Here is a 26249-nt window from a genome sequence, read left to right as displayed (position 1 = left end):
AACAGCGAGAACAGGATCGGAGCAACCAACGGTCAAACCAATCAAGCCGACTTAAGCCTACCTCACGGCCCGTTACAGAAAAGGACCGTGAGCCGCAGCGGAGTTTCAAATCTGACAAAAGTAATCTCTCTCAAAGTTGATGTCAACGATGGTGCCCAACATTCAGAAAAAAGCGAACCGGTCAAAGCATCCGTCGGGTTGAACAAACCCCCGGACACAAAGGAATAGTCTTGTCGTGGAGAAACGACTTTTGAAAGAGCATCAACCGTTGAGAATTGGCCAATCGGACCTCACTACGCTGGAGACGTACACTGCGTATCCGACGCATAAAGCCCGGGATACATGTGACGTTTTTTTCGACGATGTTTGCGCGGCAGAAAACGTCGCTGCGACGCGACGCCCGACTGGAGAGACACGGAGCATAGAAACAGCACCGCGCCGCCGCGTATCCCTCGACGCGAAAGCAAATGGGATCAACGAGTGGCAAACACCACTGAGCAAGGAGGTCTGTGAGAGCAGCGACGCTGACCCTTCTGTTAAAATCGCGAAAGTGTTCAATTCGACACCATTGTACGAATTTTAGCACGCGTGCATACGTATCTATAAGAATTAGCCTGCCCGAATGCATGCCGTCCCGTACCTCCCGACGCCCGCTCATCCGCGGATACCATCGGCTGCTGTTTTCTGCGGCACATTCGCTTCACGAAGGAAACGCAGGCATTACGATCCAAGATTCGGTCGTGTTCTCTAAAAAAAGTTAACATTTCATATCTGATGATGCGTTTATTTTCACGACAATAACATTTCCGTGCCAAAATCACTGCGTAGCTCGTCGGCCTTGGCGGCCATGTTGGCGGCGGCTGGCAGAGGAGGCCAGACAGGAAGCGCGGGCTTTCTGCGCTGCTATAGGCTCAGAAGGGTCAGGGTTCGGGCTGGTGGGTAGTCAAAATGAGGATCCATAGCGCACAAAATTGAAGGGACACAACATTAGCGCTCGTGTTGTGTCCCTTCAGTATTGTGCGCTATGGACCCTCATGCTATTAGCTCGCTTCAGCCGCCGCTTCCGGTCTCACCGGACGCCGCGAGCCAATATCTGGCGGGTCCAGATCGGCAGTGACGGGAGTTTTTCTCGACTCCGGGCGAAAATCGCCGACTTGCCGCGGTAAAAACGCTCCATGTATCCCGGCCTTAACCTACTCGTAACTCGGTACTCACACGTCAGAGTTTGAAGAACGCCGATGAAGGCGAAGAAAGCCAAGAAAGTGAAGAGACGGCTGCTCGCGGCGAATTTCATGCTGCAGAATTTTTCGCAGGAATGCGAAGCGTGCGGGCACACTAGAAGGAACGAAACGGCGATAAATCGAGATGAAGGATGCGGGTCGTGCGCTGCCAACTAATGCACTCACATGAAGCGGCTGGACGTACAGAGAGTGATGAATCTGCAGTGTCGGCAGCGATGTTATGTCCGCCAGCAAGAGACCTACACTTCTGCGATCGCTCCCTAGGAGAGAAGAGTGAACGCGCCTAGATAAGAGGGCAGCGAGCAGGGCCAATAAGAGGCGCTGAAAAAAGGATGGCGGCGCTGATAATCGCAAAATCGGTGCCATATTGGACAGACGTGCTCCTCTCTCTTTCTTGTCGAATGTTCGAGAACAATGTGGTTCTAGAACATTCCAGAAGAAAGAGAGCGGAGCACGCCTGCCTTGTAGTGGCAAGAGCGAAGCGCGTTTCGACGGGAGGAGCTGAAGCAAAAAAAGCGGTCGGCCGCCCGCGGCGCTGCGATCGAATACTGGTGGAGAAAACCTAGCCGTCTGCTTCGTCGCTTTGCTGCATTGAGCGCGTTTGAGCGCTGCCGCTGGGAAAAAAGCGGCGATTTTGTCTGCTTGGAGTTGTGGGGATAAGAACAGCAGATAAGAATATTCCTTGGAGGGACGCAAAAATGTTCGCCACGACAACAAAACGCGGAAAGCACCCCTCACACATGTGGCCTCGCTCCATAAAAAGCCGCCTGCGAACCCTCGCGCTGAACGGGACATCCTGAGGAAGCACTGCTGGCCAGTTGGTCCAATATTTAGGGGAAACCCCCAAGGTGGAGTAGATTTGTTCCACCACTGCAAAAAATCAGTCTCAGCACGCCTGTGAACTTACATTGGACAGAAACAAAGGAAGAATATAGATTAATTGAGATGTGTTATCATAACGAGTGCCGTGAAGTGAAACTGTCGAGGTCACCTCCGCACCCATATACATCTAATCACTATCCCATTTCGTTGGGAAGGCATTCAGCCTGACCTTCCTGAAAAGAAAAAAAAATGAAACCTCGGAAGTAGCGAGGTAAGCAGTTGGCCCTTTTTCCCCAAATGAAACGCACTTGCAACTCCCTGATTTCCTTCTAAAAGGCTCAATCATTTGCTTTATGCCTTTACTATACTTTACATCGGCAGCCAAGTGGTGATGTAAAAAAAAAGGGGGAGACTTATGCGATAATGCCACAACAAACAGTGCGACTCTCCGATCCCCCCCCCCCCCCCCCCCCCCCCCCCCGTAGTCGCGCAGCGCTCGCACCGGCAGCGCGCTCGCTTCTGCTCCAGGAGTAACTCCAGGAGTAACTCCAGGAGTAACTCCAGGAGTAACTCCAGGAGTCTACGCTGTAGTGCCTTGCTTGCGGTTTTGCCGTGTGCGCCTAGTGCTAATCCGGCAGCTCTCTGATTTACTTCTAATATCGACTGAACTTGAGCACTAAAGCGACGGCCTAAGGCGACACCAGCGTGAGGGTCGCTTGGTTTCTGCCCGGTGTTCATGCACGGGCAACTATAATAACTCGGAAGTATTCGTGCCTGACATTCGACTGTTTCGAGCTATTGCTTTGTTGTTGCCGCCGCGGTGGCTCAGCGGCTATGGTGCTCGGCTGCTGACCCAAAAGACGCGGGTTCGATCCCGGCCGCATCGGCTAGAATTTCTTTGGAGGAGAAATTCTAGAGGCCCGTGTACTGTGCGATGTCAGTGCACGTTAAAGAACCCCAGGTGGTCGAAATTTCCGGAGCCCTCCACTACGGCGTCTCTCATAGCCTTAGTCGCTTTGGGACGTTAAACCCCATAAACCAACCAACCTATTGCTTTGTTGGGCTGCGTCGTCTCTGTGTCATCACCGCTCTCTTGTTTGAGCGAAACAGCCCCGTCTTCGCATGTGCAGCATTCTCGAACAAAAATTATGAAAATAAAAAAATGATGAAACACTTTTGCGGAAATATTGAAGACAGTGGTCTATTCTTCTGATGTGTAGCAAAATCTTTCCTTTAAAGCGTTTCCATCGATCAAATGGAACAGTTAAGACCACCGTAGAAAACCGAAGGGGGACGGTTTTGACGATAGCGCTAATAGAAGAAAAAATATACTACTACCATCGGGTTGGCTGTCATAGTGCAATCTTACATTATATGAAAAAATTGCGCTCATGAGCGGTTTCCCGCTCAAAAATGCGTTTGTCCAGAATTATTGGGTATGATAATGAAGTAGTATTCGGCGAGTGCTAATCGCAAATATACGGTAAGCGCAGTAAGGAACCTTCACTTTCAGTTACTGCGGCGGACCACCAGGGTATGCAGTGTCTGTCGCTGCTTTTGCCTGCGTCGTTTTGCGACGGTAGAGATATGCGTCCTATAGGGGCTCCTTGCAGGCCGCATTTGGCGAAATATGCTGGTATATTTACGCCCTGTTAATAGTAGTCTCGCGTTTATCGAAGGGCTAGAAAATTACCTTGGATACATGACGTGAATGGCACAGGGTTTGCTTTTAAACCCCGTAGTGGAACATTCAAGGCACCCATAAACACGTAAACTTCTGCAAGGCGAGAACCATTCTGCCAGCTTTTAAGGTGCACAAATCCTACTGTTCCTTGAACGTGTACGGACATCCCTTTTGTTCGGCTGCGTTTCGTTATGCCAGCCCGTTTCCCAAGATCTGTTGACACAAAACGTCACAATGTCACGAAGCCTGCTAGCTGCGTCCTTGCTGACTGTACAGGGGAGGACAAAAGTTTGCGGGACGCGAGTTCTTAGAAAAACGTTTATTGTAGCTCCACCTCACTACCCAGTCGCCTGATATTGTATGAAGGTATTAAAAGCCTAAATGCTCCTTCCTCTGGTAACAATATCAGGCGACTGGGTACCGAGGTGGAGCTACAATAAATGTTTTTCCAAGAACTCGCGTCCCGCAAACTCTTGTCCCCCCCCCCCTGTACGTCCCAATTTATTGCTCCAAGACGATCTTTGCTGTGTCGGGATGAGGTGGCGACGGCCCCCACTACGCGGAGGACAATTAGCAAACTGTGGTACCCAACCGGCATCTCATGCGCAGCCGCATTGTTCCCGCAGGCGGGACCTTGACGTTCCTCCATCCTACCCTGTAGCTCTGTCGCTGCCTTGGCAGGCCAATGTCGGCCTGCCTCGTCTTGTGCGCTTTTTGCCACACACACAACGGGGGTTGCGAGGAGATCGCCGCTTCGGGGCACCGGAGCAGCAACAAAAGGACGGTTGCGCTTCGTCAACCCGTTAGTTTGAGGACGGTAAGGAGTCGATTGTCGGAAAAGGGATGAGCACGAACGGAGAAGTTCCTCGACGACTTCGCCAGCGAACTGGCGGCCCCTGCCGCTTATCACAATTCGTGGGGTCCATGTCGCAAGATGACAGAATGCAGCATGATAAGAGACGCGCGATACGCTGTAGCCGCGGGAAGGGCGGCCGTTTCACAGTAACGAGTGAGGTAATCCACGCAGACGATGATCCACCGGTTGCCATCGTGCGCCTTGGGAAAAGGGCTCAACAGGTCGATTCCGACTTTCTCAAAAGGAGTTTTTGGAGGCTCTACAGGGTGAAGCATACCAGGAGTAGCTCCGGACGGACGCTTGTGGCTCTGACACTGTGCACAACTGGCTAAACACTTGCCAATCGTTTCGCGCGTCCGGGGCCAGTAGAAACGCTTCTGAGTGCGGTGGAGGGTCCTCGCAGATCCCAGGTGTCCAGCAGATGGGTCAACATGCATAACGCGTAAAACGGAGGAGCGGAGACTCTCGGCGACAACGAGGAAGCGACGGCCGGTGGCCAAGTAGGCCTGCCTCTATAAAAGGCCATCACGTAGACAAAAAGCTGGCAGTGGTAGAGTCCTGCGCAGCGTTAAGAAATTGTTCGAAGCGATGGTCTTTGTGTTGCTCAGTACGGAAGGTGCGAACATCAGAAAACTCCGGTGATAGAGAAGTGATCAATGGTCCCAATCATCGGCATCACAGCGTGTCGTAACAAGAGGCAACCGGGAGAGGCAGTCGGCGTCAGCGTGCCGCCGACCAGACTTATACGAGATGATGTAGCCGTATTCCTGCAGGCGGAGAGCCCAACGAGCAAGAGGTCCTGACCGATCATGAATACTGAGCAACCGACATAGGGCATCGTGGTCGGTTATGACTTTGAAAGGCCGTCCGTACAGGCAACAGCGAAACCTCTGCAAGGCAAAAATAACCGCGAGGCATTCTTGCTCGATAATTGTGTAGTTGCGTCCAGCCTTCTTTACAGATCTACTGGCGTAAGCGTAAGAGCGTTGGACGAGAACTGCGCCGATGCCAACGACACTTGCGTCAGTATGGACCTCCGTCGGAGCAGACGGGTTGAAGTGCCGGAGAATAGGACGCGACGTTAAGAGGAACTGGAGTTGACGGAATGACGAGTCGCACTCCGAAGTCCCCTCGTAGGCAGTCTTTTTCGGGAGTAGGCACGTGGGCAGGTGGGCGACGTCAGCGAAACAAGGGAAAAGCGACGAAAATAGGAACACAGTCTAAGAAATGGCGAAGCTCCATCACATTCCGGGGTTCTGGAAACGCTGTAACGGCCGCATTCTTCTGAGGATCAGGCCGGATGCCTTCTCGGTCGACGAGATGACCGAGCACCAGTGCTTGACGCTCTCCAAAACAGCATTTCTTGGAATTTAGAATAAGGCCAGCTTGGTGCAAGTAGTCCAGGATCAGCGCCAAGCGGCCGTTGTGCTCTTGGAATTTCCGGCCAAAGATAACGACATCACTTGAATAACATATACAGATGTGTCAGTTGAAGCTGCGTAATATCTCATCCGTGAATCTCAAACTTTGCGGGCGCATTTCAAAGACCGAATGGCGCAACATTAAATTCAAACAAGTAGTCGGGTGTAATGAAGGCAGTCTTTTTTTTGTCCGCTGGGTGCATCGGTGTCTTCCCGTGGCCCGAGCGCGGATCAACAGATGTAAAGTACGAGGCGAGGACCAAGCAGTCGATGGCGTCATTGAAGAGGGGAAGCAGGTAGACGACTTTTGTGGTGACTGCATTGAGGCGGTGGTAATCCACGCAAAGATCGCGATGTCCCATCTGTCTAATTAACAAGAGCCACAGGAGCCGCCCAAGGGCTTGAAAATTCCTGAATAACCCCTTTTTGTTACATTTCGTATACTTGCTCATTTATGACTTTTCACTCGGACGGCGCCACTATGCATGGCTTCTGGCCAACCGGGTGTGCATATCCAGTGTGAATGCGATGACTGGTGAGGGACACGGGAATGGGGTTTGCACCGTCGGGTAGCGAGAAGTGAAAGGCGGATTAATACGACGACATCAAGTCCACCAAAGCATCACGCTCCGCGGTGCTGAGCTATTTTCTAACCATCATACGCAGTTGGGATCCGACCGAGGACGGAGCGACATGTTCGTCCTGAGCACTGATGCTGGGACGTCTTCACTAAATGTGGCAAGCTACATACCAGTTCACAAAAGCATGGCTGCAATCAGCAATTAATAGCCCACAACTGCGTGCATGGTCATCCACACCACGCAATGGGGAGGGAATCAAAGCGATTTCTTAGCGCATTTCCAGTATTGAGGCGTGAAGGTAACGTCAGAAGGCTCATGCACTCGGCGGGAGCACGAACACGGGCTGCAAAGCACAGATAATGGAAATTATCACGGTATCAGCGGAGACACAAAACATGTCGGCACAAATTGGGGATGCCTCGACGAAGCACTGCGGAAGGCAACCTTCAACACTTATCTCGCCCGTGCGGCAGTCGATAGTGACGCCATACATGCGGAGAAAATCGATGCCTAGAATAGCATCATGCGTTGAGTGAGGCAGCACTACTTCGCACTACACACTCCTACAGGACACATCAGGACGGCGTTCACTCCATAAGAAGTCGCACTTCGGTCCCACATAAATATCACTTTGGGGCTGTTGAAGACGGACGGCCCTTGGGTTGTCTGACTCGTTCACCCACGCAGGCCCCTGCTCCGAAGGAAGGTGTCGTACTCCGTTAAGGAGGAAGCTGTACTGTAGGTTTATTTGTACATATTTACAGGCTAGATAGGAGTGTCTCATTAACATAACTATAATCCGTTAAATACACTTTGCATTTCCTAGATTCTTGGCTGGGAAAAGAAGTTCGGGGAATGATGTCCAATCAGGTGGGCAGTCGTGGACACTGGTGGTACCACAAACGGCAGGTGGCGGTGCTGATGCTCCCTCGCAGCTCGTTCGATGGAAAGGGGAAAAACCAGTCATCGAAGAGTGTCGTGTCAATTTCACCATGGCGACAAGTTTGGTGCCTCCGTGGGAGCTGAATTGCACGCAGTTTCCCAGCAGGTGAATGAATGACCTTGTACTCCCCCGCCAGACGTGCGAAACCCGGGACCTCTGTCGAGGTCGCAGCCGTCTTTCAATCAACAGCAGCAGTTTGACCTTTCACCGCATCACTCCGTCCGGTGACCCGAGGGTATAGACTTGGTCCGTCGCCAGTCCTCGCCGTATCTTTTGCTTCATAATGACTTATGTATGCTAGGAATTCCTCTCAAGTCCGTGTTCGCCGATCTCAACAGCTCCTCCGAGGCTCGGAAAATCTAGAATGGCCAGCGATGACGACCGCTGGGCAGGAAGAGATGAGGCTGGAACAGGGTTGAAGGGCTGGGTCCCAGAGATATCATCCAAGCTCGAACATTCAACGAAGGAAGGGGTTCCCCGTGACAGAGCACTTCCGCTCAAGTAAGCGCTGGGAATTCGCCAAAGATTCACCGCGCTTCCCACAATGACAACAAAACAGTGGTCTGAAATCTGATCTTATTTCGGCTTAATTATGTGCCGACAAAGCGCGAAATATCCCCATTGAAAACGCCACAGTCGGACAGCTCGAAAAAGAAACACAGGAGGTGATCTTCTAAGTTCTCTCGCTTACAGCAACCAGTTTTCCCCTTTTTTGCAACGCACCGAGAAACAGTACTCTTGGAGGGCTAGACTCCGTCTAAGCAAGCGATCATTTTTTGGGGGCAATTGTTATAACCACGGTGGAAAAAACAGCGCAAACTTAGACAGAAAACACAGAAAAGAGGGGAGACACTACAAGCGCTTGTAGTGTCTCCCCTCTTTTCTGTGTTTTCTGTCTAAGTTTGCGCTGTTTTTTCCACCATGAATTCACACCAACTAGCCCAAATGTCTGCTTTGCTACTGTTATAACCACGTTTGAGACGGTGGTCAGTATCAAAGACGAACTATGCCCCGTACAAGTAGCCCGACAGCTCCTGTGCCAAAATTCAGAGACAAAAAACATGTCTTCCGCAAACAACGCCACTTGGGGGTGAACGCTCCGTCTACGCGAGTCTTGGCTGCACTCCTGTGAGTGCCTTATCACTTTTTTAGCATGGAAATTTGATACCTGGGATTTATTATTCAAAGACACTATAACCTTTGTCTAAGTTATGAAAGTACAATAAAATACTATAAACTCTAAATCTTTAGATTGAAACAAAGTAGCCTCTCCCTCCCCGCTTTCACCCCCCCCCCCCCCCGGCCTCCTCCCAGCCCACTTAAAAAAAAAGGGGACCCCCCAAAAAAACAGCTGCTTCGAATGGACACGCGTTTTGTGGTCCGTTTTGGGATCTACTGTACATATGCGTGCGTGCACTTGGTTTTTGTGTGTATTTTGGTTTGTACTTTCCTTGTTAGGATATTATTTTTATTCTTTCTCCTGGGTTCGCTAGCCGCACTGAAGGGAGCTCGTTCCGGCAATATTTCTTGCTGGTGCGTTCTGAGAAGCAACTCGTTCCCTTTACACTCGTCCCATCCCATCTATCGTTATAGCTCTGTTACCTAAGTCTCTGCCGCTGTAGTCCTATTTTTCTTTGATTTTTATTTCTGAGTTCTTTATTTTTTTTGCCCCCTGGTCTTCGCAACCCTCCTCCTCTTCCCCCTAAATGGATTGGAGCACTCTTGGGCCTTACACTGGCTATGGGTCTCCTTCTTCTAATGAGAGAGAGAGACCGACTTCATCTCTCCCTCTGTGTACGGTTCCTTGAATATGCGAACTTGTAGCCCCAAACTCTGAAAGCTTCTTTACCTCAGTAATGAAGCCTTCATTGCAGTGAGGCCCCCTCATGTCAATCTGAAAGCTTCCTTACTGAGGAGCCTTAAGTAAGGTCGTCCTTGGTGCCTCCTTACAGTTAAGGCAGGTGCCAGCTGCCTTCATGCGTCCTTACGTCGATCCTGGCCCTATAGGAGCGCTTCACCTCACTGCTGCCACAAGTGACTCTGCACACCCACGCGGGCGGCGAGACGCGGCGCAAGGACGCGAGCACGGCGAGAGCGCAGTTGAGCAGGCGGGAGAAAATGGCAGCGGCCGGGGACTGACCGCTACGCGGGCGACTACACGCAATTTTTTAACCGTTCTTGTGATGTGAATATGCATTCGGTGAAGTGTACCTGTATCCTCGAACAGCTAGGTCGCTTCGCGACGCGGTGAATTTGTGTGCGTGCGCGCGCGCGCGCGCGTGTGTGTGTGTGCGTGCGTGCGTGTGTGTGTGTGTGTGTGTGTGTGTGCGTGCGCGTGCGTGTGCGTGTGTGTGTGTGTGTGTGTGTGCGCGCGTGTGTGTTTGTGTGTGTGTTTGTGTGTGTGTGTGTGTGTGTGTTGGTTTATGGGGTTCAACGTCCCAAAGCGACTAAGGCTATGAGAGACGCCGTAGTGGAAGGCTCCGGAAATTTCGACCACCTGGGGTTCTTTAACGTGCACTGACATCGCACAGTACAAGGGCCTCTGGAATTTCTTCTCCAAAGAAATTCAACCGCCGCGGCCGGGATCGAACCCGCGTCTTTCGGGTCAGCAGCCGAGCACCATAACCACTGAGCCACCCCGCGGCGGCTGTGTGTGTGTGTGTGTGTGTGTGTGTGCGTGCGTGCGTGCGTGCGTGCGTTTGTGTGTGTGTGTGTGTGCGCGCGCGTGTGTTTGTGTGTGTGTGCGCGCGCGCGTGTGCGTATCAGAAACGAAAACTGATTGATTTCCAACGTCGGGAATAAATCACTGTTTTCGTTCGTGCGAGCCTCTTTAGTATATAGTGATAAGAAAATCCCTTCCATGATTCGACAAGCTTTCCACGAGAGCGGGCAAACCTATATCTTCTCACGCTCTCTGTGTGTTGCCGGCGGCAGAAAACTCACGATCAAGACGCTTTGTGGCTCTTCCACCTTTTCACTGCTCAAGCATCTTCGTAAAAGCGGCCTTAATACATAATTCTACATAAAATTCCGACTACGACGTCTTCATACGCAGGCGTAGCACTCCGGCACAGCAGCAAACGACACGGTTCCGAGCGCGCTGATCCTTGACTAGTGCGCGGGACTGCCGCCGAGTGAGGTCCCTTTCTTCAGAAACCGCCAATACCTAAATATGGAGTTCTTTCCGCCTTGCGTCTCTGGCTTATCGGCACCGACGCGCCAGGAGCCCTATTTTTTGTTGGCAGGCTCCACACATAACGCGCTACAGATACGAGTGGCTGGCTGCGAGGAGTGTACTACCTTATCTAGGCGTCGGGTCACGCGCGTAGTTCGGAGGTGTCGCACGGAAACACGCTGTAGAGGAGAGAGTTATCATTCCGTGCTTTTCTCGCGCTGGATTTTCCTCCTGTCCAACTAGTCCACTTCAGCTTGTGACAGAGATAATGCTGCTCTCACGCTACGGTCGGCACAAGCTCCCCGCCACCTGTATTGGGAGGGGAACGGTCCAACAGTGTCCTACCCTAATCACCTCTCTGTATTTATTTAATCGTTGATATGTGTTTTCCACCACCGCCGCCACCAAGAAGTGCCTGTGTTGCCTGCCAATGCAGACCACTGCTATTACGATAAGATCGTCTTAGAGTTGGATAATGAGCCTGAAGAAGATACCAAGTATGAGACATAAATTGTTGGGGTGCAAATATGTGCGAATTCGAATTGTTTTCGAATGGTGTTTGCTATGCTATCCCCAGCGGCTTCGTGCTATTAAGAGCAGTAGAAAGAAAACTCCACACTTTTATGCTATGCATAAGACCGCATTAACCAGATAAATGACTAATGAACTTTCGTTTTTTGTCGTGCAGTCGATTGCCAACACGGATAAAAAGAACACGAGATATTGCGGCAGTACATCCCTAAAAAAAAATAATCTGCACAGGACGATCATTTTGAACATTCGCCAATCAATTGCTATCGTATCGGGCTCTTAAGGTTAGATTATCTACACGTCAGTAAAGCCTTGTTATGTTTTTAAGTGTGTGCCACTCTAATTATAGTAGACAGGTGGATAAGGGAAGGGGGCTTGAGGGGCTCCTTATACATATGAGAGAAGCCAACAGCCACAGAAACCAAGGAACTCATGGGATTTCATTTATATTTATTTATTTTGTGGTGTTGATCAATGGAGAATATTACTGAATAAGTTATCGCTTAAAGATCACTGATAAGAAAGCAGAAAAAAAACAACTAGATGCCACTGGTGGGAACCGAACCCACGGCCTCCGAATTGCGCGTCCGGTGCTCTACCATCTGAGCTACGGCGACGACTGTCAGATCTGCTTTCGGGGGTATTTATGTTTACAAGTGACCTAACCTTGAGTGTGTTCATCAGCGCCACCCACGTTCATAAGTGGAGAACGTAGTACGTCCTGGTGTCACGGTCAACCGTGGAAACCGTTGGATAAATAAACCGAGATCATCGTACTAGTTCTCAGTTTCTCTATCTGCGTCTTCCCTGGCCCAATGAGCAACGCAGACTGCTTCTATTTCTACTGCAATGGCTTCCAGCATCCACTCAACTGAACTGTTCCGTATTAACTTTCAAACGTCATATCAGGACTGCATTAATTAGTTATGATCTCTTTTCAAGCACATGTTCCAATACTTCGATCCAGCGCAGCGTCCACCCCTGGCTTCATCATACCGTCGGGAATCTTTGTACTGTTAATTTGTGCTGTTTGCTTGTTCAACGTTGAAGCCGCTGGCACTGGGCTTTATCATTTGCTTGTGACGCCAGATATGCGACCAGACCTATCTCTAATGCTTCCCTCAAGCGCCACCCTCGACCACAGAACCTCAGGCCATTACTTACGCCGCCGCTACACGCAGCCAAAGACATCCTGGCAGCCCACTCCTGACCGCTATGGCTGCCCCAACGACTACTGTCGCCGTCCGAGCAATTTTCAGCAAGTTCCGCTAAGAAAGGAATACCTCTGAAGCACCCCTTATGAACACCATTCACTCTGCTTTCACTGCGGTGAGGCGGTCACAATCTCCGGCACTGCCAATACAGAAGAATAGGCCTACGGGTTTCACCTACCACGCACCACGACCACAACCCTTCAGATTGGCGCCATCGCCCAGTTAAATCAACCTACCTCAGTCACGATCACAGCACCCGAAAAGCCGAGTCTGGACACTAAGACCAACTTACAATGTGAGGACACGAACCAACGGGCTTGACGTGGCTGTCGACGGTGGCACGGTAACTGCGTCAGTGGACACAAGAGCGGACTATTCTCTCATCAGTGTACCGTTTGCAGCTCAGCTCAAGAAAGTGACGAGCCCTTGGAACAGCCCACAAATGCGCAATGCAGGAAGCCTCCTAGTTTAACCATCAGGGAATGCCCCGCACGAATGACGGCCAGCGGACATACCTACCCTGCGAAATTCATAGTCCTGCAGCAATGTTACCGGGACGGGACCTTAGAGCATCGAGATGTTTTGACTGAGCGTCGAGCGGTCATTGAACTTCAATCCAAGTCCCTCACGTTTTCGACGGGGACAGCCCTACCTTGGAAGGGAACACTGCAGCATCCCGTCGCCATGTGTGTTCTCGAAGAGAAGTGAGCGCTCCACTCTTGTCAAGCGTCATCGTCACGGTGGGTGCTAGCATCAGTGAGAACATCGAGGGCATCATGAAGGGGAACACGCAGTTGATCTTAAGAGATCGAGGACTGGTCATCGCTAGAGGCATCACCTGTTTACAAAAGAAAACAAAAGTCCTGTGAAGTCGAATCGTCGCCTCATACGCTGTTTTTCATCAAGAGTAGACACGTCCTGTCCCGATACGTCTGGCCAAAAAAACAACAACAAAAAAACAGGCCGCCGTGGTGGCTCATGGTGCTCGGCTGCTGAATCCAAAGACGAGGGTTCGATCCCAGCCAGGGCGGTTGCTTTTCTATGGAGGCGAAATTATAGATGCCCATGTACTGTGCGGTGTCAGTGTATGTTAAATAACCCCAGGTGGTCGGAATTATCCGGAACCCTCCACTACGGCGTACTTCATAGCCAGAATCGCTTTGGAAAGTTAAACCCCGCAAACCAAACTTTGGAAAATAACCGCTATGATGTAGAGCACGTGCGCGACTAAGATGTTCAACTGAAACTAGCGTTCCTTCTGTGTTTTGCGCAGAAGCCCGCGCATGATAAACAAGATTGGAATGAAAGAAAAAAAGCGATAGCACGCACCGAAAATTGCCTAGAATGTGAAATATTGTAATTGCCGAAGCCCGCTGCAAGAGGGAACACATATTCAAGAGGATGTGAACCAAGTCATCAATGTTTCAACTCCTGGGAGGTAAATATAAGTAACGCATTATTTATTGCGTCTCAGTGGTGGAGCGGATGCCGGGTGATTAAGGTAAGGCTAACCGACCTGTGCCCAACAAAAACGTCCCACTCTAACTTAGTGCTGCTAAAAGACCGCAGGGGTGCCTTTTTTTACAGAGAACACTTGTCCAGGTGCAGCTGACAAAAAGACAGAGCGTCATGGCAATGGCATTGTGCTACCACTTTGCAGCGACGTATACGGCAGTTAAAACGTTCACTATCCATGCAATGCTTCACGCGTGCTCGTGTAATTCCTTTCTTGTATTTTTCAAAGGGTAACACTGTCTCACATTCGATGACTCCACAGAAACGACAGGAAAAGTACACGTGACACGTCAGGATCACCTCTTCTTAGTCGTGTGCGTGCTCTACTTCGCACCGGTTTATCGCCAAACAGATAGTGTTGCAAGGCCTATGGGCTCGAGAAGGACGCGGTGCAATAGACAATTCACGCTCTAGAAAGGACGTTGTCCGCAAGCGCCAAAGCCGATTGTCCTGTTTATCGCCGTTAAAAGGCGCTGACACGCCGCGCGTTCGAGGGTCCCACGATATTACTAAAAATCTTGAAGGCTCTACATATCACCTTCAACCTTGCCTAACACTTGCATTGGGCGCCCTAACACGCATTAGTGAATCTGTGTGCCCTTTTAGCGCCTTTGCACGCCGCCTAAACGGAAGGATTGTTAACAATACAGCGCTCCCTGTGTAGCTCGCTCCGACAGCACAGTGCGCGAGGTTATACTAGCATGCCGGGCGTGTTTTATTCGTAGCGTTTCCACTATGACCAAGCTGCAATTCCAAGCTTCGCAGAAGTTAGCCTCAAACAAATAGAAAAAAAATGCTGTAAACATAACCCGCAGGAGAACCGAAAACTGAGCGAGTTGGTGCATATTGAAGAACTAAAAAACAGCGCATCGACGAGGGACAAGACTGAAGAACGAAGGACAAGCGCTTCCTTCTTCTGTCTTGTCCCTCGTCACCGCGCTGTTTTTTACTTCTTCAATAAACATAGCCCGATTTGATGCGCCTGTGACATCGCGACAATCCTTTTTTGGTAATGTATGCCGATTAGCTTGGGGATTCTCCGAAGCCTATCTAATCTGCATCTAAAAACGACACTCGAGTGTTAGCCAGCCGTAACGACTGAGGCGGTCAGACCGAGACAAGCTATCTGCTGTCTTGGTGGGAGCCTTATCTCATGCGGCTCATGGCAGGGTGGCGTTTGGTGGGCGGTGTCTGTGCAAAATGTTGTAATCGGAAGCACATGGCAACCGTAGTAGCGCCAGAGTGGCTGTCCTCAGGCGGCGACGCTGCGACTGCCGAGCGGACGAACAGCAGGATAGCAGCACATATTTTTTTAAAGCGAAAGCTTTACTAGCCTGGTGGTAGTGGTGGTTGTGAAAGGCATTTATTATATATACACAGAGGTCATTTTTTTGGGTGGTGACCCCTGGTGGGCCACTCCCTTCACAATACTAGACGGAGTCCCTATTCCGAGACCCCATTTGGCTCTACCGTAGCTCGGGTACGCCGGACCATGGGCTGTTGGGCCGGGAGGTCGTGGCAGCGGAGCAGGGCCGCCTCCCAGTCCTCACGGGTTGGGATGGGGTGGGGGGTTAGGGAAGGGTTGTTCTGGCATGCGCACACCATATGGTAGGTGTCAGCCACCTCCGTACAGTGTGAGCAGAGGCCAGAAAAAGAGGGGTCGAAATGTGTCAGTACCGCCGGGCACAGCAGTGCACTATAGTGAAGAGTCTTAGCAGAAGAAGCTCACCTGCTTTCCCCAGCCCTTTGATACGGGTCGGGTGCTTGCGGTGGGAGTCTTGGTAGATATTGAAGACGTCTTTAAATTTTAGATAGGGTTCGTTGTCCACATCCGAATCGGTAAGGTCGTCGCCAAGGGCCCCGAAAGTGAGTGCGCGGGCGGCTGCGTCTGCAGCCTCGTTTCCGGGTAGGCCTTGGTGGCCCGGGGTCCAGACTGAGTAGCGGAACTTAAGGTCTCGGTCCAGTGCCACGTTGCGAAGTATTCAATAAACTGTGAGGGCGAGCGCACCCAGCTCATAGGCGGCGCCGATTTAATGACCTTGGGGCGCAGGAAGGGGCACTGGGGTATCTGTTACAGCCAGCATTGTCGATCGCTTCGGCGGACGTGGTTGTTGCCACGCGCGTCTTTTTAGAGCGCAGCGAAAAATTGGTAAATTGGTTTTTGAGGAAAGGAAATGGCGCAGTATCTGTCTCGCATATATCGGCGGACACCTGGGGTGGTATTCTCCCGGTGTCGCCTTTTCCGACATGTCGCATTAGGGCGGGGCCTAAAAAAGTGCGTACAGTTGCTCGAAGAAACGGAGAACGCCGCGGGCACTTTCGTCGGCGATGCTTTCATTCACTCCGAGAAGCGACAATTTACCACTGCTGATTCACTAGCAGCAGTAGTTTCGTATCTTTGATTAGTAGTTGTTAATTATAGCAGATATGCTTATTTTTTATTTCAAGCAGCATAATGTGCTGTACATACTACAGTCAATAAGTACTTATAATGCCATCTCGTCGCTGCGGGCAACATCTGCTTCGTCGTCTGTTTACGGCGGTGCAAAGTAAGTTCGCATGGCGAGCGGCAGCTCGGCTCAGCCGACGGTAATTTGGCCACGCAGCAAGAATACCTGCTGCACTGCTGCTCGCTCCGATGGAGTGCGAGGAAAGGAGACCCAGTGTTGTCGTGTGCCGACTCGCACGATAGCCGTGGCGACGTCGAGAAGCTTCGTCGGTCAAAGCAAACGGGTCGCGCTGTCCGCGGACACTGCACTCATCTTCGCGGCTCAAAAACCAGGCAAGGAGAGTGAGATCCATGGCGTCTAGTATCAATTTCCTAGCCCGTCGCCTGCACGAATCGCTTCAGCGCATTCCGTTGTTCGACTAAGCGTAGTAAATTGGGGCGACGTCACGATGACGTAGCAGGAAGGCATATCCGTGTCGTCACGCCCTCGTCACCGCGGCTCGAGCCAATGAGCGAAGAGCAAAGGCGACATATTGCAAAAGGCGACACCGGGAGAATACCACCCCTGAACCGCGCGTAGGAGTGAAAGAAGAAAGAAAGAGGTGCCGTAGTGGAGGTCTCCGGAATAATTTCGACCACCTGGGGATCTTTAACGTGCACTGACATCGCACAGCACACGGGCGCCTCTTGCGTTTCGCCTCCATCGAAACGCGGCCGCCGCGGTCGGGTTCGAACCCGGGTACTCCGGCTCGGTAGGTGAGCGCCTTACCACTGAGCTACCGCGGCGGGTAGAGCGCAGCTCTTTGGCGCCCGTTTCTGAGTTTCGCGGCGTCGCCGTCGCCGTTGTCGGTTGTAACCAGCAGTGGACACCTTAGTCGCGCTTTAAGCTGCGAAACCAATGGAGCGGGAGCTTGGAAAGCAAAGGAAAGGCGCATCACTGCCCTCTTAGAACAGTGGACTTAAGATACGTGGCGGTAGTGACAGATGTGCGCTGCTTGCGTTGGCATTGACAACGTTGTGTCATTTTAAGGAAAGGAAGTGCGCATAACTGGCTCCCTGGGTCAGTAGACGCCTGAATCGCGCTTATAGGCAGGTGGGGTGATGATAGAGAGATGTGGGCTGCATATGTTAGCGCTGACAACGATAAGCGAGCTCTCACTATCAACCATTAACTGCCACCTGCCAGGGTGGCAGGGTGGGTGGGGACTTCAATGTAGATATAAAGGCAAACAGGAATTTGCTACCACTTATGCAGGTGAACATCCTGTTCCTCTCGCTCGTAACGGCTCCTACAGCTGTGACAACCTCGAGAAATGCTTGTGCAGACCTCGTCTTTGAGAACCAGGCATTGGTGCAGCAAGTCGTGCATATATGCATCTATATTTCTCCGACCGCGAAGCTTCCTTCATGACAATCAAGAACTGTTAGCGGAGTGTTTCTTGAGAAAGGAATATGTGTGAAAAATAGCAAGCTGTCTGTATTTGTACATAGATGTCTTGCTCGAATTCTTTGCCTCAATCTATCCAAAAGCTGAAACAGCTGATGAGCTGAGCTCATATTTCGCATTAGGAAGTAACGTAGTCGTCGGCAATTTTTTTTTCTCCTTTGAATGAGCTGGGCGAAGCCAAACGGCTGCGTTGAATTTTTTTGCTTTTATCGCTACTTCACTAGCAAAGCTCAAAAACCTGAAGCAAGTGTGAAGCCTCAACCTTTGCGCGTTTGATGGCGCGCCAGCAGAGGAGGCTCAAATTTATTCCTATTGGCACAAAATGGAATAAAGAGGGTAGTTTTTCAACGTAGTTAAACCGAGCAGACGTGCGAAAGCATGTGCTCAGCCTGACTGGCCCATGGTTTGGCTTTTCCGGGTCGTCGGCCCGTCTGGCGACGATATCAGACTCAGACTAAGCTGTCATCGAGGTTAAGCTGATCTGATCAGAATGTTTACACCGCAGATAGAAGTTGATGAAGAAGATGATGTGAGAGTGTGTTGCCACTTAACTCGAAGGGATTTGCCGCCTGTGTCTTGGCCAATCCCCCGCAGTGGGTATGCGCCATTTTCTAGAGGACAACAACAACAACAACAACGAAGCGTTTGTGTTAGCCCCTCGCATCGCATGTTGACTGTACCCCTTTAAGCACTCTTTTATCGCTGCTTCCTTCGCATTTGAGCCTTGTTCATTTAATATGGGCACCCGGTCACAGCAGCGTGACTGTAAAGGAGAGGTATAACCTCGCAAAGGCTTCCCTAGGCGGCCGCGTGTTGCCCATCATCTCGGCTTCAGCGTATGTATCACAGCATCTAGGTTTCGGCGACGAGCGTTATTAAGCGCGCAAGACACAGCACTGGCGGAATATCAACACCTGCGACATTCCTGGAGCAGGAAAGTTTCTCGATCTCGCCAGCTTGTAGTATCTCTGACGAAGTTGCGCTGCCGTATCCCTCCTCTAAATTGCTATCTGTTCAGGGCTGGTTTGGCGCTATCTCCCCTCTGTGCATTTTGCCGTGGGCGTGAATCTACCGATCATTTTTGGCTGCATGTCGCCGTTCCACCTCTTTGAGAGGAAGATTGATGGAGGTGCCCTTACAGCATCTTGGCCTTAGTTTGAGCAGCCCACTCTTGCTATCATTTGGCGCCACCATCCTTGAGTTCAGCCACAGGTCTGTTTGTGACGCTGTTGAAAATTTCTTACTGGAATCTCATCGACTGCCTTGCTAAAGCTTGCAGTATTTTCTTTCCTATGCTTTATTATATTTCGAATTAATCTCTTTTTTTCTCTTTCTCTCTCTATCTCTCTCTCTACAATATAAAACTCCTACCTTTTTTCACTCCCTGCCCTCCTTGTGGTAGACTCCCTGTGTGTTGCTCTCCCGTGTGCTTTTCTTTTGCCTTTACTATGTACAGGTGAATAGCAACCTTCACCTCCCGATCCTTGGCCGATCCCCCAGTGTGGGTATGTGCCATTCTGTAAAAGGCTAAAAACAACAACAACAACAACAACTCGAAGCGTGATTGGCTACGGCGCTAGCATAGTGCTCCAGTGCAGTGGCCAGCGAAGCTGATCTGTTAGCGCCGCCGCTGATTCTAAACCCACTCGCTGCAATATTTATTTTATTTATTTACTCGAGGCCCAGGCTCCTAGCGATGACCCGACTTTTGCAGCTTTTGCCGTGAAGTAGGAAGATGTGGGCAAGATAACCGCTGGTCCTTAAGGGTAACAGAGTGGATTCCAAGAGAAGGTTGGTTGGTTTATGCATGGGGTTTAACGTCCCAAAGCGACTAAGGCTATGAGAGACGCCGTAGTGGAGGGCTCCGGAAATTTCGACCACCTGGGGTTCTTTAACGTGCACTGACATCGCACAGTACACGGGCCTCGAATTTCTCCTCCAAATAAATTCAGCCGCCGCGTCCAAGAGAAGGCAAGCGTAGCAGGGGCGGCAGAAAGTTACGTGGGCGGATGAGATTAAGAAGTTGGCGGAGATACGGTGGCCGAAGCTGGCGAAGGAGAGGGTTAATTGGAGAGACATGGAAGAGGCCTTCGCTCTGCAGTGGGTATCAGGCTGCTGCTGCAGCTGCTGATAGCTTTCGCTCTAAAAAAGCAGCGCTTCGTCCAACGCTTTGTGTCACGCGGAAGAGAATGTAGCTTTCAAAGCACTGCGCCTAGCTAGTCTCCCTAAGGACACACGGCTTCCGCCGGTCTGTGTTATCTAATCTCGTGCACAGAAGGACGATAACGTGAAGCTTGTTGCGCTTTTAAGGAGCGCTAGCGGCCGCCTTTCAAGGCATGTTTTTGAAACGGCCTCATCTGTAAAACGTTTCGAGGACATTCCATAGGACACAATTTTTTTTTCTTTTTAAGGTGTTGCGTTTCTTTATGAAAGGGAGGGGGTGTCACAGAGGCTCGGAGGCGTTCGTCGCCTTCCGCTTCTGCAAGAAACGAGGATTTTCGATACCGGGCCGAGTTCACAGAGTATCCTCGTTCGTTGTAACCGAGTTGTGCGGCCAGACTTGTTCGTTGTATACCTGAGGTCCAATGCTGGTTAGTAGCACTGCCCTCGTTCGTAATAAGGGAGCGTTCATTATAACCACAGCCGTTATAAGTAGGCTCGACTACCTAGATATAACGGCATTTCATGTTTTACCCTCAGATACGGTAAACCTTACTATTCCACCACGGGTATAACGAAACTTCAGCGTTTGAATTTAAGTGTAAGTCTAGTGGTAAACAAACACCCTACTCCTCTCCCGGAGACCTGCGTGCCGTGCCGGAGAGGGTAGGTAGGGGGGCCGGTTGAAACTACAAAGTTATTCTGAACTGAATTGAACTGTGTTAACATCGGATAAAACAAACATTTGTGTGTTACCGCGGATACAACGAACCTAAATATGCCGCATCGGATATAACGAACTTTGGATATAACTAACGCATTCAAAAGACCTGAGGATCACCTAGGAGTTTTTATTCAGCACAGAGACAATACAGAGTAATTGCATCCCTGCATATGCAACGAGTTGCAGCTGAGAGCGTTTACAGTGTATACAAGCGTCGAGTCTCCCAGGGGGCGACCAACACTGGAGTGGCGCGCCCGGTTTTGAATCGTTGCCAGCTCTCCTTCGTCGAAGCTTAAAAAAAAAAAAAAAACCAGCGTAATCTCTCTTCTCCGAAGAGTAGGCGCTGGCTAGGCGCTTGCCTTACTTGCGTGCAATGCATGTGCAAGCGTTCCAGTGGACCGCAGAATAGACGTGCGGAGAGCACCTGTCCTCCGTGATGCGTGGAGGCTTCGCATTGCAATCTTGTAAATTCTGATTACCATCATCGTCATCACCAGCCGAATTATACGCCCATTGAAGGACGAAATCATCTCCCATATCTGCAATTAAGTCTGCCCTGTGCCAGATATTGTCGACTTATTCCCGCCAACTTCATGATCTCGTCCATACACCTGCCTTTCTGCCGCCCTCTGATACGCGTGCCGCCCATTGGAAACCAGTCTGTCACTCTTAACGACTATCGCTTATCTTTGCTTCGCATCGCATGCATTGCCCATGCCCATTTCTCTTTGGTTTGAACTGGAATGTCGTTGAATCATGATTGTTCCCTGACCCACTGTGCTGTCTTTCTCTCTCTAAACGTTACATCTATCGTTTTCTTTTCTGCAGCTCGCAGCGTTGTGCTCAGCTTTGCCTCCACTTTCTGCACCTTACATGAGTACCGGTACGACACAGGTGTTATATACTTTTTCCTTGAGGGATGCCGTTAAACTGTATTTTATGTTATGATGATGTACCTCCCAGATTTCCTCCACTCATCTATTCTTATTCTCCTAATTATTAATTTTCCTTGCACACATCTCCGGCCCCTACTCACCCTGGGTACAACTTCCAATGCTACCTTACCTATCTTTAACTGCCACTCCCTAACGGTGCAGTTGAACATTAATAAAACTTTCTTTATATTATTTTAGACCCTCCGTTCTGCTTTGCATGTAAAGCTCATTTGTCAGTTCGTCGACTTAGTTACTTAGCAAGGCAATGTCATCACCGAATCTCAGGATACTAAGGTATTCTCCATTAACTCCTGCGGCGAACTCTTCCCCATCCAGATCTCTGAATTCCTCCTATAAACGTGCTGTGAATACTACTGGAGAAATTTATATCCCTCCCTAATACCCATCCATATTGGGATTTTATTACTTGATCTCTTAAGGGCTATGGTGGCTTTGCAGCCGTATCTGTATTTTACAGTGTACTTGCGTGTGCCTGTTGTACACCCTTGTTGCATGATGCCTGCATGACTGCTTAATCTTCAACTCAGTCAAAAGCTTAAATTTTTAAGGCTGTATAGAGAACTTGGTTATATTCAACGCTTTTTCTTTCACCTCTTTTTAAATCACCTGGTCTCTCGTGGAGTTCTACTGACTTTACGAACCAGCCTGATCCTTTCGTTGGTAGAAGTATAAGGATCCTCTAATTCTACAAGACTTAATGAATATTTTGTAAGCAGGCACAATACGTTGATCGGTCTGTAATTTTTTGCAAGTCCTTGGCATGTCCTTTATTATCGATTCAGATTATGTTACCGTTCTTCCAGGAGTCTGGAACATTCAATGTTATGAGGCGTTGTGTGTACCGGGTGAACAAAATTTTCTAGCGCAATCTACCCTCCATCCTTCAACAAATCTGCTGTTACCCGATCCTCCCCAGCTGCTTTCCCCCTTTCCATCGCTCCTAAGACGTTCTTTACTTCCTCTTTTGTTAGTGACGTCATTTCCTTTGTGCCGCTGCCTCGTCATTATCGTCTTGATTATTCCCCGCTAAGAAAAATTGAGGTTCAATAATTTTTTTCTTTTTCAATGCTTAAAAGCTGTAGTATTGTGAAAGTGACTTTTTGTAGATTATAGCTTGACACGGTTCTTTTTTTTTTGGAAAACTAGAGCGTTTCTTGTAAAACTAAGTTTCCGACCTTTGGGTCGAAGCATTTTTCAGTTACATGTGACGCTTCATTGAACAACTGGTCATTACGCATAAATGGCGTTTTATCAGACTACTGCAATATTTGAAAATAGATTTATTAAGATAAAACAGCCTTTCTTTGAGTATAGTTTACTCACCAATTATGGCCACTAGAAAACAGATTAGACGTGTCAATTGCCCAGGCAAACAAAGAAAATTCAATGGCTAGGCTTTTAACTATTACAGTTACGCTCCTCAGTTACTTGAAGATTTGTAGCGCGCCATTACTTATATAGTGTTGAACTTCGTTGTAAAGATAAAGGGGCCCGGAGATAACTTCATTATAGCCGTAGCTTCGTTATAGCCCCTGCTGATTGAGCTTCCAGGGATAATCGGCATTCCTTCGTTATGTCCATTATTTCGTTATAAACTGTTTCGTTATAACGACGATCGACTGATAGCAGTTTTTAGGTTTTGAAAACGTGATCATCGCAGCTACGGTACACAAATATGTTGGTTGTTTTCGCGACCTGAACCGAATCCGAGGAGTAGAGCAGCAGATTAAAGCCACGCCTACTAGCGTACGTCACTACGCGGCGAGCGTGTCACGAGCTCCTATTGGCTGAACGCGCCGACGCTGCATCTTGTCCGGCCTTAAATCGTCAGTGTGTGAGGTGATCGTCTTTTCCTACCACATTATGACCAAACGGCAATATCCTATGAAAGAAAGATGCCGCCATTACTGCCGCAGAATGTGCAAACGTGCGGTATCAGCCTTATCTGGCGGAGGACGCGCCCTCCGTGCAGGAGATGTCAATAGAGCTCACGTATCAACCACCACGGTGTTTTCTTCTAAAAACGTGTGCATACGCTGACCGCCTATCCGTCTTGTACTAAACGCGAATGTTCTGCAGGAAAATAAAGGTCTCGAACCCACATTCTGATAGTGTCGAGCGTGGCCTAAAGCTTTCTTAAGACAAAGAGCGCAAACGCCGGTGTCATGCTAAAGATGGCGTAGTGGCGTAGACGTTTCCATCGCTTCGCAGTGAAACACATACTCCTATTTCTGCCTTCTAGTGGTTTATTCTGTGTCTGAAGTGTTTTCAGCGCAAGTTTTGCAAAACTCACTTTTCTAGTGCGATTTACTGAAATAGCGGTAGGGTTTCGGGCAGGACGACTTCAAAAGGAAAGACGGCTTAGCTGTCGTCAGGCTGCAGTCATCGCTTCATCTGGGGCATCAACCGGTGGGCACATGCCCAAGTGGACACGGCTAGTTAGTAGTCACTGCCAGAATACGGGCCCCAGAGGTGCCGTTGGGCTGCCCGAGCCCGCCCAGCCTGCAAAAATAAAAAATAAACAAACGTGTCCCAGAAACGGCCGAAAGGGTGCAGATCGGTGACTGACCGACACCCTGAGAAAAACAACGGCTGACCGTGAGTTGTACTTGTCGGCAATCGTGGAGGTCTACTATCTAACGTCACGCTCGTCCAACAATAGCGTGACACTGCGATAGAGCGGCACACTTTTGTTATCAGATAGGCGAGAGAAGCCGGGCACTTTTACTACAGGATGGGCCAGGACATCTGTATATTGTCTGTGCAATATTTGGATGCTCTTTCTCTCATTGCCTGCCTCCCTCGCCAATGGCACCATACAGCGATTCGGAAAGCAGTGATAGTCAGCACCAGCGAAACCAGACTCAGTCGAGTGGCCTTTTGTCTCATCCCGTCCTTAACAAAGCTGTTGAGGTATACGCTCTTATAGAGAGATCTATTGTTCACGTGATTTCTTTCACCGTAAGTTTTCTCATGGTCGAAATTTCCGGAGCCCTCCACTACGGCGTCCCTCATAGCCTGGGTCGCTTTGGGACGTTAAACCCCAATAAACCAAACCAAACGAATCACTATTTCACCTTTTCTGTCTTTCCATTTCTCAAGACAAGTCTTGCGGGTGACAGTACCAACAGCAAAATAAGAAAGAGCAATGTCCAGGCAAGTTGCCTTCCATGAATGTAGTCCTTATCACTGCTGGCAGATAGGGGCAGGATGAAGGAAGGAAAGTAAAAATATGTGAAAGCGCAAGACGAGTGCCGCCGTGAACAATATAATCAGCTACCTCACAGGCCGCCCACGGAGGGCGCTGTCTGTCCAGTTGGAGGAAGGGAAGACACCTTTCCTTCCATCCTACCGCCTCTCTCTCATTCTGCTGTCAGGTGTTTTTGCGAGAGGTTGCTCATACGTTCGACCGACACCGAGCAGCATGGACGGATACATTCTGCTTGCCTGCTTCGTGCTCTCGGAGCTTTTGAAGTTCACCTCAGGTGAGTATCGACAGCGGCTTCTTCTCGCCTTCGGTTCGATGTGTTCATTGCGAGCACCCTAACACCAGACACTAGACAAGGGACGTTTGAGGCGCCGCCCGTCGAAGAAGGTCCGCTTTTATGCATCTTTGAAAGAACCCAATCAGTGGAATGCGGCGCTGGCTTTTTCCTAACAGCCATTCGTTGTTTCAGAAACTATTAACGCTGTAAACAAATAGCCTTGGTAAATTTCTTCGTACTAATGGCAGCGTAATCAGTAAGGCCCTCTACTTGAGAAAGAAAGTCTCCAGGCAGACTTTTCATCAAGTCGGCACTGAAGAGGCTTCTCTAACCCTTTAATACTGAGCTGCCACGGTGGCTCAGTGGTTTCTGCAATGCTCCAGAGAAAATGTCCGTTTCTCGGGTAACGTTAAGGCACCCTCCTACTTAAGCCTAAGCACTTCGAGGACCACCAAGCCTCAGCACTTTTCTTTTTTATGTACGCCTTTCCGGGCAAAGTTGACCGATGTACCAATAGAGAGATAGTAAAATAATGTGTGTGTGGGGCTTCACCTCAGTGGTGGCGGCCTTTCTGCTTGAGACCGCTTCCAGTGCCCGCGCTCGTCGGTGACGACGAATGACCAAAACCTTGCTCTGTTTGTGCCACTGAAGGCTTACCATGCAGGCTGCCTTTTCAATGCTCAAATACTTTAGACAAATAAGAGCGATGCAGCAAGTTTTCTTTTTTTTACTTGCGTGAGCGCTGCTTATGTTCAAACACCGCCTTGACATTGCCTCGCTACCGGAAACTAGCGTTTGCGCCTCCTGCTCTAAGATAGTATCACAGCTGGGGCCGAAAATCGCACCATGGTACATGAACGCCCATTCAAGTTTCCTTATTTCTTTTTTTTTACATCTTTCAGACTCAAGGTCAAACGTGCGTTTTCCAAGCAGGCGCCACTCAGCGCGGAGTTTACTACATTCACTGTATTGCGATTAGAGACTTGTCGCATATCGTTACCGTGTTCACTTACCGTTTTACCGGGCTCGGCTATCGATAATTGCG

At 49.8% G+C, this 26249-nt stretch overlaps 2 protein-coding genes and 1 non-coding gene across 5 annotated transcripts in view; 1 reads left to right on the top strand and 2 right to left on the bottom strand.

Annotated features, from left to right (window-relative positions):
- Positions 1–1535, bottom strand: part of LOC149335278 (uncharacterized) — a 50324-nt gene extending 48789 nt beyond the window's left edge. The window contains exons 1-2 of one of the 2 annotated variants that reach the window (XM_089551944.1): positions 1407–1529; positions 1216–1335 (exon numbers count right to left, since the gene is read on the bottom strand). In XM_089551944.1, the coding sequence (XP_089408070.1) occupies positions 1216–1294 (79 nt within the window). In that variant the 5' untranslated portion in view covers positions 1295–1335; positions 1407–1529. Of the gene's footprint in view, positions 1–1215; positions 1336–1406 lie in introns of both variants that reach the window. The other variant, XM_089551945.1, reaches the window with a different exon arrangement.
- The window catches only part of LOC149335276 (uncharacterized), a 91447-nt gene that overhangs the window by 15640 nt on the left and 49558 nt on the right, over positions 1–26249 (top strand). The window contains exon 1 of one of the 2 annotated variants that reach the window (XM_089551943.1): positions 24951–25204. The exons of the other annotated variant lie outside the window; for it this stretch is intronic. Coding sequence (XP_089408069.1) covers positions 25144–25204 — 61 coding nt within the window. The 5' untranslated portion in view covers positions 24951–25143. Of the gene's footprint in view, positions 1–24950; positions 25205–26249 lie in introns of those variants that run through there. 2 annotated transcript variants of the gene reach the window in all.
- Positions 11799–11871, bottom strand: TRNAA-CGC (transfer RNA alanine (anticodon CGC)). The gene has a single exon. It is a non-coding gene; the product is annotated as a tRNA-Ala (tRNA).

This window comes from Amblyomma mixtum, chromosome 7, assembly GCF_055824585.1.
Source record: "Amblyomma mixtum isolate Tamu chromosome 7, ASM5582458v1, whole genome shotgun sequence".
Taxonomy (NCBI): Eukaryota; Metazoa; Arthropoda; class Arachnida; order Ixodida; family Ixodidae; genus Amblyomma; species Amblyomma mixtum.
Note: the sequence above shows the minus strand (reverse complement) of the source record. Positions and strands in the feature narration are given on the sequence as shown.